Below are 14,883 nucleotides of genomic sequence, written 5' to 3' on the forward strand. Positions count from 1 at the left end.
ATATCCGTCTCCCTTTAGCAGGATAAAAAGTCATAAAACTTAGCTAAATGTATTTATAAACATGTGGATATGTCAACGATAGTGAATCAGTTGCCAATCAACTTCGTTGCAAATAATATCACAAAATATATCTTCGGCTTTGTTCTGTGTACCGTAACAATAATTGTATAGTGTGAAATCTCATACAATCTGCAATATTGAAAAATAAATAAACTAGCCCTTTATGCCCTTCCAAATGAAATTAAAAACATCATGGAGATAAACAAGTTTAAAAACAACATCAAAATATGGCCAAGTTAAAACGTAGATAGGGAAATCATTTTTAAAAATATGATGCAACACTAACACAACCCACAGTCAACAAACAAGAAGGTGAGGAAATTAACAAACGTAATCAACAAATACTAAGATGACGAAATCTTGACGTAACACACACAGTTCACCTCGGATCAGGAATTCTTAGTGATTATAATAATAAAATAATTAAAAAATGTGATGCCTCGAAGCGCCTTGTCGAAGTGGAAAAGTGCTCTTGGATGGTATGTCATTTTATCCAGCTAACGAATTAATATCAAATCATTTATGTAATATTTCAGATGGTTTTCATTCTGGTGATATTCCTCTATGGCTATCTGGGTTTCAAATCGACGGCACTCATCGTGGGGCTGATATTGGCCCTCTTCTTGTATAGAAGAAGGGTGAACAACTATTTCCCCAGCAGGGGGATAAAATGCTTCCCTATTACTATTCCTTTCTTCGGTCACATGTTCAAGGTGTTCACCCAGAGGGAACACATCAGTTCGCTGACCAAGAGGCTCTATGACGCTTTCCCTAATGAGAAGTAAGTTTATATCTGCACACATGGTTATATCTCTATACTTTCGACCCTCATGTTGCTACTTCGTATTCGTATTTTGAATACGATAATATTATAATAATAATAATAATAATAATTTTTTATTAATTTCTTACACAATTACAAATTAGGATTTAATACATATAAGAAATTAGGTTATATAAATTTTACAAAAGATGGTTTTAAGTATTTATACATAGAAAAAGAAATTTCAAGAAATGTGGAATTTCCAAAAAAATTCAGGCAGTGGTGAAAGATCTCGTCAATGTGGAGAGACTCTTTCAAGAATCAGAAGAATTTCCCTTCTGAATCTCTCCTCACTGACGCCAAATATATCAATCTCGGAGGAGATTTGGTTCAGGAGCAATATACTCCTCCCTACCGGGAGAACCATTGGTAGGTTAGTTCTGCAGGCAGGAAGATAGAATAATCTATGATGACGTTGTCTAAGATAGTCATCTGGAACATAGAGACTCACGCGCTCCAAAATGGCTGAGTTCTCAATATAGCCTCGCAGCAGTCTGAATAAGTGGGTAGCGGCATACCCCTCCCTTCTGAGCTGCAGGGAGTGAAGTCCCAGCATGCCCAGAAGAAAGTTCGTCGGGTAGAGCCATGGATAGTGGCCGTACTCCCTCATGTAAAGAAATCTTAGAAACTTTTTGAAGTGAAACTTCTTTACGCGCGTCATGCAATTTCGAGGACCGGAGTAAAACCGACTCATGACCGAAACGAAAATGCGGGTACCCCCACCACCGATTAAAGTTCATTTGATCTAGTCAAAGTTTTGAAGTAACATATAAATGCTTCTTAGCTCATCCCGACAACTGGCGTTGGTGGTGTAATGGTCAGCATAGTTGCCTTCCAAGCAGTTGATCCGAGTTCGATTCTCGGCCATCGCACATTATTTTTTTGTTTTTAACGCCTTTTTCATTCAATATCTTATTTTTTAGTAGGTCAGAACATTTTTTAAAAGAAAATAATATTGCAAAATAATAAAAACACTTATCTCACTGTGATAAAACATTACTCCGCTAGAGCGCGCTTTGCGTTATTGTGTTGGATTAAAATTATTATCTAATCCGTATATTATGATAATTGTATTACATTTATTTAATTAATTTATTTATTTTGATAATATGTAATAATTTACAGAAAAAAAAATTAAAACTATCTCCCTCTGATAAAATATCCGTTCGCTAGAGCGCACTACGCGATCTTGTGTGGGATTCTATTTCTGTACATTGTACATTATTTTTAAAAATATATTATATTTTGGGTGTGATGTAGGTAACATTATAAAACATAACAAGCTCTCATATTTTCAGAACCTACATAATATAATCAATTTATGCGGCTTTGCTTACAGTTGGTGCTCAGCGTGGTTGGCTTTCAATCAGTTAAGCGAGGTTCGATTCTCGGCTGTGGCATTTTTGAAGTGAAACCTTGTTGAGGTGGGGGAGCCGCTCACGAACGTTCTCTCTCTTCTCTTCTTTCCTCTCTCTCAGACACCAGCGAACTGCGCCACGCCAAGCATCAGCTGAAACTAGAAGTTTCACTTCTGTCTTGCGTAGGCTTGACACACCCACTTTTTTTGAACCCTCTCCAACATGAGGGAGCACCCCGCCTCATGAGGATTCCAGATAAGCGAACCACTCTCCAGCCTACTGCGGACCAGGGAGAAGTATAAAATCTTCAGAGCACGGGTATCCCGAAATACTCTGACGGTTCGGAGAACAAACCCTAACATTTTTAAGGCCGACTGGCACACCCCTTCGATATGAGGACGAAATGTCAACTTATTCTCATACATAATCCCAAGATCCTTTATGTTTGAAACTCGTTTGAGATTATGACCGAGCATAGTGTACCTGTGGTATGTGAGACTAAATGCTCTGGTGAAAGTCAGAACTACGCATTTCATGACATTGAAATGAAGCTTGTTTCGTTGACTCCATTCTGAAATGTTATCAACATCAGCTTGAAGGTGCAGGCAGTCCTCAATATTTCTTATTAGAAGAAATAATTTTAGATCGTCAGCGAACAGCAGAAAGCGAGAAAAACGAATGACTTCAGCAATGTCATTAATGAAAATGGAAAAAAGAAGAGGCCCTAGGATTGATCCTTGGGGAACCCCAGAAAAAACAAGAAATTCGGCAGATTGGAAGATTCCGTGAGTGACAAATTGTTTTCTGTTCTTGAGGTAATTTTTAAAAAACTCTAACATCCGAAGTGAAAAACCCATCTGGGCAAGTTTTATGAGTAAGATATCGTGATTCACGGTGTCAAAAGCTTTGGAGAAGTCGTTGTACGAACAGTCTACTTGGTAACCTCTGTCTAGGGACCTAGCAACATAGTCGGTGAAAACCATCAGGTTGGTTTCAGTGGATCTTCCTTTCCGGAAACCATGCTGTTCTGGGATAATGTATGCGTCTATCTGAGGCATAATGAATTTATGAATTAATTTTTCAAATACTTTAGCAGGAGCTGATAGTATAGCAACTGGTCTATAGTTTTCGATTAAGTTTTTCGAACCATTCTTAAAAATAGGACATATTTTTGAAGTTTTCCATACTTCGGGAAAAGTTGAAGTATTTATGGCTAAGTTAAAGATAAGACATAGTGGTGTTTTTAGGAACTCGGCACACCCTTTAATAAAAAATACGGGAACGAAGTCTGGTCCGATAGAGTGCGAGTTCTTCATGAGTCTTATGGCACTCATAACGTCAGATTCCGTAAGTATACCAAAATCGACGTTTGCGCAATACAGTCTTTCAATTCTTCACTACGCCTATCCTATTTGTAAGCGGTGTTTCAAATAGGCAAGACTTGAAGCGGTGCATTCATGTAACGAACAACTCAATATAATATGCATGTGTGGCAGCGATGTGCGTATGCGTGTGTATGCTATAATTATTGTAATTTGGTGCATTCATGTAACGAACAACTCAATATAATATGCATGTTTCAAGGTTAACATTTTAAAGATTTTGATGAACTTTGTGATTATTTTGACTATTGGGTAAAGTTTAAGTAACTCCACGGAACTCACAGGTTAAGCAAACTATTTAAATGGTAATATAAAATCGTTGGTTACGTGATAGTATTTACGATCAAGGCAGCAAACAATCAATCTTTGACTAGGAAACCCGGAAAGGCTATAATATATTATAACTGTTTTGGAGAATCTGCAAGATTGGATATTCTAAAAGTGTTCAATGTCGCCCCGGTAAGAAATCAAAATATAGCTCCCTATTTATAAAATAATACCACTCGATAAATACAACTTTCGTTACGTAAACTAGATGTTTACCTTCCCCTGCTCTTTATAATTGATTTTCAGGTACGTGGGAATGCACCAGTTTACGAGGCCAATAGTCATGGTCACTGATTTGGAGATCATCAAACAAATCACCATCAAGGATTTTGACAGCTTCCAGGATCACAACAATGCAATAGACGAGAAAATGGATCCCCTTTTTGGCAGCAGCTTGGTGTCGCTGAATGGTACGGATTTATTTCATATTTTTCCCCTTCTGTCATTTATTAATTTCGCTTAATTTCCACCATGCCTTGGTGGAACTTAAGCGTAATTCATACTAAGAGAAATTTCGAAAAAATCTATAATCAGAGATAATTATTTAGCATGAAAGCACTTGAAATTTTTGGTTCGATTGCCAACATTAAAAAAAAAATGTGTAATTTTTTACAAAAATATAGATTACTGTAATTTTAGGACAAAAATGGCGCGACATGAGAGCTACTCTAAGCCCTGCTTTCACCAGCTCAAAGATGAAGGGGATGTTTGGGTTTGTCACGGAGTGTGGAGATGAGATGACGTCATACTTGGACGAGGAGTTGAAGAAACCAGAAAACAAAAGTTTGTTAACAACCGCACTTCGTAAATTTAATGTTTTAAAGTTAGATAATTGCTCTAAGGTAGGAAAATAATTCTAAGCTACGAAATCAAACTTTACTAATGGCTTTCTATAGAGATTCTGATATTACTAGTACTATAGTTTTTGTATATTATATCATCACGGAACTAGATTTTTAAATGGAATTTGGCTTCTTCCACAAATATTCTATACCAGATCCGTTCCTAGCCTTCTTCTTCAATTCTCAAGCTTTTAAGCTATAATTCTTTGTACACTCGTTAATTTTAAATGACTATCCTTTAGATCACTTCAATATGTCAATGTTCTATCATCTACTATTCTTTGCATATGGCCAGGCGATAAAAATCCCTATGACCTACACTTAAAATGTTTAAAAATTTTTTCAGCCAAAGAACATTTAGAACTAGACTTAAAGGACATCTTCACAAGGTATAGCAGCGATGTGATAGCTACTTCCGCTTTTGGGATTAAGGTCAACTCTCTGAGGGACAAGGACAACGAATTTTACAAAATGGGAAAGGCATCGACTAGCTTTAAAGGATTAATGCTAGTCAAACTCATACTCTTGTTATTCATGCCAACTATTTCGAAGGTAAACCCAGTTTGAAATATTTTTTCATGGAAAACTCTAACATAAAATAATGCCAAAATGTGTCTGCCAAGATATAAGTCTTTTGCTATATTCATTCTTTATGACATAGCTGCAAATATTATGGTTTCTGGAAACCTTTTTTTTTAGTCAGAAATCCGCAAATAACGTTTTCCGAGTCTGTACCTTTCGTTTTGGTGATATTCCTTTTGATATAGATTCATATTTTTTAAACTCAAGATATTGGTATTTTATCACGGCAGGAGTTCAATAAGAAAATAAACTTTATCAATAAGGCATGCAGTGGCTTTCTCTTCGAGTAAAAGTCATCAGTTATATTCGGATTAACTAAAATTTAATTCAATTTCTTATCTTTTTTTAATATTCCAGTTGCTGCGCATCAGAGTCTTCTCCGGTAAATGCAGTGCATTCTTCAGGAACCTTGTGTCTAACACAATGCAGACTCGCGAAGAGCAGCACATAATTAGACCAGACATGATCCAGCTGCTGATGGAAGCTAAGAAGGGGTCTCTTAAGCACGGAGGCAAGGAAGACAATACCACAGAGACAGGTTTTGCCACAGTTCAGGAATCAGCTTTGGAAAAACAGATGGTTAATAGAAGTAAGTATTCAAAAACGTCCCCAGTTTGCTCTGCATTTCGAAATTAGCTGAAAAGTAGTGCAATAATTGCCTACACGCCAATCGTTATTAATGGAAGTGTCGCTAGTTCCATTAAAAACAATAGACCCACTGTAATCTCACGTCTCAAGTCACTAATTTAAGAGTACATAGGTACTACAGTTTCATTAAATTTAAAACTATGGACAGGCCTGTGTTGAATGCTTGAAGATACCTTTTGGTTCTTCAACGTGACTTTTCAGATATGTGAGTGCTAATGTAATCAAGAAATGAATCAGTATTCTAAATATTTTTCACAGTTCTTAGTGCTATTATACGATATGCGACTTATCAGCTTCCTCAAATTTTACTCCATTTCAGAGGAATTGTTTTTTTATTGAGAATGGCTTAAGATTGATTAAAATTTCATTTTTCCTAGAATGGACTGATGACGAGATCATCGCTCAGGCAGTCATCTTCTTTCTGGCTGGTTTCGAGACATCATCAAACCTGCTGTGCTCTGCAGCTCACGAATTGGCTATGAACCAAGACATCCAGAAGAAACTGCAAGCGGAAGTGGATGAAGTGTCAGCTAAGTGCGGTGGGAAAGTCAATTATACTGACCTCCACGCAATGAAGTATATGGATATGGTAGTCACAGGTATATCTAACTATGATGAAATATTCAGCATATCCTATTAATTATAATTCCATTAGGCATTGTTGTAGACTAAAAGTCGTATCGATGGTAATGGCGGTAAATGTACACATCTCTAGTAGTGGTCCCATTTTTACGTTGTTCTCCGTGGTATCATTAGAATCTTAACGTGTTTTTTGTTGGTACGACGTGTATGAATAAGGAACAAGTATTGGATAGTTGGAAAGTATTTAATTTGTTAAAAACCTTGTTGATTTAACAAATATCGATCGGTCGCCCAATGAAAATATAAAAAAAGCAGTAATACCCATTGGCAGCACTTTCAGAGCAATATTTTAAATCGAAATATCGATTAACCAAAGTCCATGATGATGATTATGCGGTTCAAATGTAATTGGCCAAATTTCGAAGCAATTCGAAGCAAACCGGGTCAATAACATCACAAATATCTGAATAAACTGAAGTTAGCAACTAAACTCGAAATGAAAAAATGACCGTGTTTTTAAGGATTGGAACAAAGTGGTTCTAGTCTAAGAAAATCTTGCATGAATATGAGTAAATATTTCAACCCGAGCAAGTATACAGTAGCCCGGAGTGGAAGAGGTCGAAAAAAAATTTTCTTTGAATTTCAAAAACCCTGTATCATTTAATGTTGCTGTAGATAAATAGCTGTTGAAAAATATTTTTTTTACATATGATCTTCAGGTGGCGCAGAGGACCTGAAATTTTGACAAAATGATCAAGTCTAGAAATTTTTTAAAAATTAAAAAAAAATATATTATCATATTTAACTTCATTATTTGCATTAAAATACAAGGAAAATTAAGAATATATATTTTTTTTTAATCATTTCAGCCTTCAGTCGTGTCATATGCGTATGGGGTAGCTCCCTGAATTCCAGACGAAAAGTGTAATTATGTTTCGAATTTCGGCATTTCTTTTCTCGATTTTATTCTTGCTCGAATATATCCTTCGCGTGCTGTTCTTCCGCAAACAGCCAAGCTAGCTTCAGTGACCAGCTTCACACCTCTCTCCACAGCCTGTGTGTGACAGGGAAAATTTTCAATCCGGATATTTATATCTTCGCTCATAATTTTGTCCCATAATTCATTGTCACCGTATTTTTTTGTGAATGGTGGCTCGAATATTTTTTTCTGTCTTCCAGTTTATCAAATCCTAATAATCGTTGGCTTCGAAGTTTAGTTTTGGAGTCAAGAATTTCCTTACTTTTTTCTCCTTTGCATTTTGTCGGGCTTTAAGAATTCTTCTTATTGCTAATTCTTTTATATGCTGTCTTTCGTCTTGTAGCATCGCTAATAAAATATTTTCAGAATGAGCGAAGAAAGAGTTCCGCTCGATTATTCGAAAAACCATTTTTGTCAGCTCATATTTTAAATAGGAGCATCTTTTTATCATACTAAGGATATGTTTCGGACCATCTTTACATGAAGGTTTTGTTTTTTTGGTGAACCATATTGGCGCATACACTTTTATCACAAACGTAGCAATCTCAACCAGACTATGAGTTGGAAATTTTGTTGCTACATATAGTCTCAATATTCTATTTGCACAGGTAAGCCAACGAGTGTGTGCCAGCTTTCCTGGTTGCTTATTAGCCAAATCAGTTTTTACGCTGCCTTGTGTTACAGCTTGACATTTTTCATACAGATATTTTTGATCATTGCTTAGAATTTTCATGTCGATATCGGGTAAGACTGTCGTAATTTTATCAAATTTCACCACAGGGAGGTCTTCACAGTGCTGTAACATCTTGCCAATGACTCCTGCGAACGTATTGGGACCTGAAGTACTGCCATCCAAAGTATTAAAAAGATGACGCAGTGGTAATTCGTTGGAATGCAACAAACATGTAAATCAGTGTAATGGTCTATTTAAATGTCTTTCAATCAATGCGATTGCTCCATTCTTGAAGCCCGTGTGTACAGCCGTTCCATCGCATCCAATGGCTACAATGGTTGATAAATCTCCGAAGTGCATAAAAATTCTACAATTGAATCCTTAATAGAATTAGCGGTTCCAGAAGGAGGCGCGACGTGGCCAATGTACTGAGAATCTAGCTCGGAGAGCAAAACAATATGTTCTTCAGTAATGGTTCTCCTGTGGTACTTGTTATCATGTTTTTCCTGCACAATGGTCTTGTCTTTCCGACCATCAAAATATAACCCACTTATTTTACCGTCAGAACTCCCGAAGCTCGAAATCTGCCTTCTTTGCAACTCTTCTCGAACTTTTCGGCGCTCGCGTCGTAATTTACTTCTATCTATTACTTTTGAGAAATCTTGTTTAGAAATAAAATCAATATCTTGAAGAACTGCACTGCCGATGGTTGATGCTGATCTGTCGGAGACACCAGTCCTGTCACAGGCAGTGGCAAGATTTTTTAATCGATGCCTCGTCTGATTTGTTTGTGATTTCGATGTGAATGGCGTGGATTATGCCGGAAAAAGTGTATAAAAGTCTGGATCTTGATTGCTGTCTGATAATCTTACACTATTATCCGAGGTCTCTGAAATCTCTGGTGAGGGGCTTAGAGGTTTCTCAACAGTCTGCTTTTGAAGAAATTTATTTTGCCTCATCAGTCGTAATTGCCTACGCTCCAAATCCTTGGTTGCCACTATATCTTATGAGCCGATATACATTTTGCGGCTACTTCTCTGATCTTGCAGGAATTCTAGCTCCTTCTTGGGTATTTTCACTAAACATTTACAAAAATCGACACAAATGCACTTGCAAACAGCAATATCAAAGGGTTTTTTTGTTGCATCTTCATAAAATTCAGTTTTCTTTTTAGGTACTCGACATTTCTTTAAGCATTTGTACTTGTGATAATACCGGGTTAGTTTAGTTACAATTTGACGTTCAGTTACACTAGGAATAGACGCTTTATTCCACGAAGTAATTAGATCAATTGCAATTATTTCACATATATCTTTCAAAGAAGGATCTTTTCCATTTGATAACCACTGCAAGTCATTTATATATTTTTTAAATATATTTCTTAATAAAAACTTAGGTATAACAATTTTTTTTAAACGTTGTTTTTTACAGGTTCATTTTTTTAATAACTAAGTCTATGATTTGTAACAATTTTGATAATTTATTACAGAAATTTTGAGGTTTTGGCCGCCCGGCGTTGCACTGGACAGAAAGTGTGTCAGAAAATATACTCTGCCACCCCCAAACGATTCCACGGAAACGGGAACCACTGTAAGTTTTACCAGTCATTTTAGGTTTCAAAGTCTTACTCATTTGACATACACAACTCAACCAGAGAAATACCGCTAAGGTTTTGAACGCTGATTTTAAATATGCATTTAAGACGGAATATACAAAAAATGTGAAAAATTAATTTTCATTTCACAGAATTGATTGAAAATGTATTTTTTTTTAATTCCATGCAAAAATCAAAATAATTTAATTTATATCAATTACTGGTCGAGTTTCACGAAACGAAACGTCCGCCGCTGGCTTCAACTACATGGAGAGATATATGGATAGCGCAGGGTCGTCTGAAGAGCAGAGGAACGTCCGTCGTTGCCTGCGACTCTATGGAGAGGTATATGAATGCCGCTGGGTAGTCAGAATAGCAGAGGAACCAAGATTATGAGGGCGATTGAAGTTGATGTCATGATCCCAACAATGAAGAAATGACTCGAGAAGAAGTTATCTAACTTTGTAGCTTATGAAATGCATCTTACTGTAAAACACTTTTTTTCAGTTAAATGTTGGTGACGGATTATGGATTCCCATTCATGATATCCACCGGAACCCTAAATACTACGATAATCCCAACACTTTCGACCCCGAGAGATTCTCCGATGAAAACAAAGACTCCATCAACCCACTGACCTACCTGCCATTTGGTATTGGACCTAGGAAATGTATTGGTAAGAGTTTGATAATATTACAAAGAAAACTTTTCAGATCCGCCATGGTTCTCTCCTATTTGTCACTACCTTTCGAATATTCATACAAGATGATGTACCTACTCAGATTATAGATATTTCTTATATAGGCTTGTTCGAAGTTTTACAATGCAAGGTAAACTTTGTGCAGGCTTAACATATTTTCACACTTGGTCATTATTTTACGGGATGCTAATTCATATGAGCAAAAATTGATTCTAACATGAACTTCTCGTCTGTTTCCAGGTTCCAGGTTCGCCCTGATGGAGAGCAAGGCCCTTATCTTCCAGTTGCTGCAGAAGTTCACTCTGGTGCCTTCCGCCAAGACTTCAAATCCCATGAAGATTTATAATGGTTCTTTTAATTTTGCTCCAGTAAATGGCTTTTGGATCGGAGTAAAACACAGGGAAAATAAATAGATATCTTACTACAGATATATCTTAAACAAACCTGCATATTTAAAAAAAATAATAAAGCAATCAGAGGGTTTGCAAAAAACTTAATACATTACTTGTTTACATTTCTGCAATCAAAAACATATACAATTCTTTCTTTGTATGGTAAAAACTTGTACTTAATGCGCAAAGCAATTTGTATCTTATAAGATAATTAAAAAACTTTTTAAAAAATACATTTTTGTTTTTTTCGTATTGGAGTATAGTGAAAATGAAAATGCGCATTTGTATTAAGTGGTGAGAAACTGAGCTCCGGATGGGGCAGAGGTATATATTTGTACTTTCATTAAATAGATTTTTAACTTAAAATAACTTACGAGTATATGCCTACTTAGTATGTATTATTGTTATACTTAGAAGGATAGAAGGTCCAACTGACATTCAAAGAGAATACTTCTTTTTATGTCTGCTAAAGGAATAAGGGCCTGAATACAAAAACTTGTCTCGTAAGCATGTGGCTTGACAGTGTCGATACTGAACCCCGGAGGGAAAATGAAAGAGACTATCAGGAGTCAATGCGATATCTAGTGGAAGCCTGATTTCTCCAATGGTTGAAGCGCAGATGATGATTTTGATGAAGCTATTGCTTTTTGCGTGCTGAATCCAGGAAGATAAGGGACCAGATATATTTATTGAAAATGCTTACGATTTGCTAAATAGGAATAATGGTGATTTTTCTCCTTCTACTCTTTGTATGCAAGGAGCTGATGGGGGGCGGGGAGAATCAGCGGCCGCCAATAACTTTTCGTTTGCAAAAATGGGTAGGAAAAAATGCAGGGAAGGTGATTTTGAAAAAAAAATATACGTTAAAAATGAAATTTCATTTTTAGCCGGAACAGTTCTTTTTTTCCATCTGGAGAGAAGATAAATGGAAAATGAGCTACTTGTACATTGAAAACTACAGCAGAAATATTATAAAATCTGACAAATTTCGAAATAGATCTAACTTTTAAAAAAGTTCTGCAACTACTCGTGTGATACGCATGAACACAGGAAAACACTTGGTCTTCTTAATTCAATTTATTTAGATCAAGACATTTAAGAAAAACGGTGTAATTTCCCTTAGACTTGAGCTTTGGTACGTATATACCTGTATATACACGAAAAACTGCACTCAAGGTTCTAAAATATCTCGTATTGGAAGTAAACATACGGAAATAAAATAGCACCTTTACAAAGTCGGCAGTTACATATTTATTTTTTTGGAATTTACCAGTCCAACATAAATTGCATCTTTAAAGGAAATGTAAATATTTTGATTGTTATTGAGAAGGGTCCAATTTTCAGTTTTTCCTGATGTAATGCTGTCCAAAACGTTGGCTAAAGACGGAGGTGGCGCAACACTGCATAATACCCCAAACAGAAATCAATATAATGCTATTGGCTGTGAAAATCTCAAATCATATCTAAAAAAACTATGTTGTTTTTATTGGTTGATTGTTTGTAAGTTTCGTTCAATTTAACAACCGACGCGACGACACAAATTACAATTCCAAAAAAACTAATATTAGTATACAGGTAGGTATTGATAAATATGTTTAATAAAAAATAGAAATGTCTAACCTGCGTACTGTGCACAGTAGCGCTCTACACAGAAACTAAACAAAGAATAAAACCAGTCGAAACAATAAATTATAGTAAGTGCCTACAAACAGTTTACGAGATTCGTGGCCGGTGATGTGAACCAGTCAACAGTCTGCGATAGTGGCCAATGTATTATGAATTTTGTCACATTACGTAATTAACACCGGTAATTATTTTATTTGAATACCATACGAGAGTCCCAAAATTAAATCAGATTAAAACGTTGCTGGTTATGGGTTTAAGGACAAGATCTGAATAATCACCATCTCCTTTCTTACCCCCACTCTCTTCAAGTTCACAGGACACTGCAATTGGTGAATGTTTTTATATGTCGAAATTTTTTGTTGTTGACTTTGAAGATAACGTAAATTCGCCTGATTTAGAAACTTGAATAATAAGTAAAATTGACAGAAGTTTTTTTACGCTGCCTTAGATTTTCAAACACATGTAAACAATGCAGACTCGCGAAGAGCAGCACATAGTTAGACCAGACATGATCCAGCTGCTGATGGAAGCCAAGAAGGGGTCTCTAAAGCACGGAGGCAAGGAAGACAATACCACAGAGACAGGTTTTGCCACAGTTCAGGAATCAGCTTTGGGAAAACAGATTGTTAATAGAAGTAAGTCTTCAAAAACGTCCCCAGTTTGACCTGTATTTAGAGATTTGAAAAGTAGTGCAATAATTGCCTACACGCCAATCGTTTTTAATATAAGTTTCGCTAGTTCCATTAAAAAAATCTGTAGGTGTCATCTTGGCAGCTGGAGACTAGAAAATGCGGCTGCGAAGAACCACACAATGTTCCAGCGGGAGAAGCAGTCCAGAGTGAAGCGGTGAGAGTAGATGTTGGAAAAGAGAGAGCTGAGATCTGATTACGCGCGGTATATATAGGACTAGCAGGATCGTGCACACATCGGTGTGCGCGCGTCTGAACCGCCCCACGTAAATGAGGTGCATTTTTGTGCAGCTTCGTGTGTTTTCATATGACTTTAATAGTCAATATTAAAATTATTTATTCAATAGTACTCTTTACGCCGCTTCATTTCATGAAAACTGTTTTTCCCTAACATTTTTAATGTTTTTATAATAAATTGTACAATATGAATCAGTGGGTCCTCAGACCGACATTGGTGTGAGGAAATCCTTATAACTACTTAATATTAATATTTGAATATTTCAATATTACTTTACAACATAGACGCGAGTCCAGCCTTTCAACCTGTATATTTTTATTTAGCATTATTGCGGCGAGACTCACGCAAATCTAACATTAATTTGCGCAATTATATATGAAGAGAGAAATATTTCTAGCTTTATCGTTGCTTTGTGGTGATTGGCTGACCGTCGCCGTTCAGTGTTTGGCCTGGCTTCGCCTGGGCAAAGGAGAGGGGATGCTACGTTAATACTGTGTCCGGGCGCACGTTGTGCTCAGTACTCGCCGGCTGGGGAGGGGATACAATGTAAATACTAGCTTTCTTATCCTCCCATGGTCAGAAAGCTGCTTTGCGGTCTTTGGGTAGCATTGCGTAGTGCGTTCGATACAGGTTGTATATAATAAAGTGATGTTAACAAAGTTATTTGTTTTTTACACAGACATAGGAATTAATAGACGAGAAGATAATGGCGAGGGGTAAAATCAACTGTTGAAGAACGAAGGGCGTAAGGCTGACTGTGATTCGTCAATAAATCAATCTGACAGTAAATAGGCATCTCGCATTATAATATCACCATTTACTTCTTAAAAGTAAAATCTGCTTTTGAATGAATAGACATTTTTACATGGGAGCGCAAATTACTCGCCACGTTATGAACAAATTTGCGAAGTCCAAATTCGGCAAAAAAATTCGGTTCTATTTTCAGAGTCGAATATTTCGTTTAAGTATTTAGTTAAGACACTTTTATAAATGTTCATAATTTACTTCCCAGCAAACAACCAGCTTTGTGTTTCGCGTCCAGACGTTTCTCGATGTGATAGTATATGTTTCTAAAACTGATCTATATTATACGATGTGAATATGCTTAAAATAAAGTAAAATAATGCTTATATATGGAATGTAATACGACAATTGGGTTAATTCTCTTTTTCATATCTATTTTTACAAGTTTTCATAGTACAAGTCAACATTTTGCCGTGTTATTTCGTAAAATGAACCGATGATGCCTCGACCATAGTTCGCACAAGAATGATGACGTCACGTTTTCAAATTTCACTTGAGGCCATACGCGAGCACAGCCGGCTCCAATGGAACCGGTATGGGGAGTGGGGATAATACGCTTTTAATCACTTAGGGCAGGTCTACTA

General features: G+C 36.4%; 1 protein-coding gene across 1 annotated transcript; it reads left to right on the forward strand.

Moving 5' to 3' along the window:
- Window positions 1-818: 818 nt before the first annotated feature.
- On the forward strand, window positions 819-10,963 carry LOC149410503 (cytochrome P450 9e2-like). The gene is made up of 9 exons (XM_089648262.1): window positions 819-841; window positions 4,197-4,360; window positions 4,590-4,733; window positions 5,139-5,344; window positions 5,732-5,963; window positions 6,400-6,621; window positions 9,746-9,846; window positions 10,358-10,526; window positions 10,791-10,963. The coding sequence occupies exons 2-9, from the start codon at window positions 4,207-4,209 to the stop codon at window positions 10,961-10,963; spliced, it is 1,401 nt and encodes a 466-aa protein (XP_089504388.1). The 5' UTR covers window positions 819-841; window positions 4,197-4,206.
- The last annotated feature ends 3,920 nt before the right edge of the window (window positions 10,964-14,883 follow it).

The sequence above is a fragment of the Hesperophylax consimilis genome, chromosome 27 (assembly GCF_061612785.1).
Source record: "Hesperophylax consimilis isolate HC1 chromosome 27, BYU_Hcon_1.0, whole genome shotgun sequence".
NCBI lineage: Eukaryota > Metazoa > Arthropoda > Insecta > Trichoptera > Limnephilidae > Hesperophylax > Hesperophylax consimilis.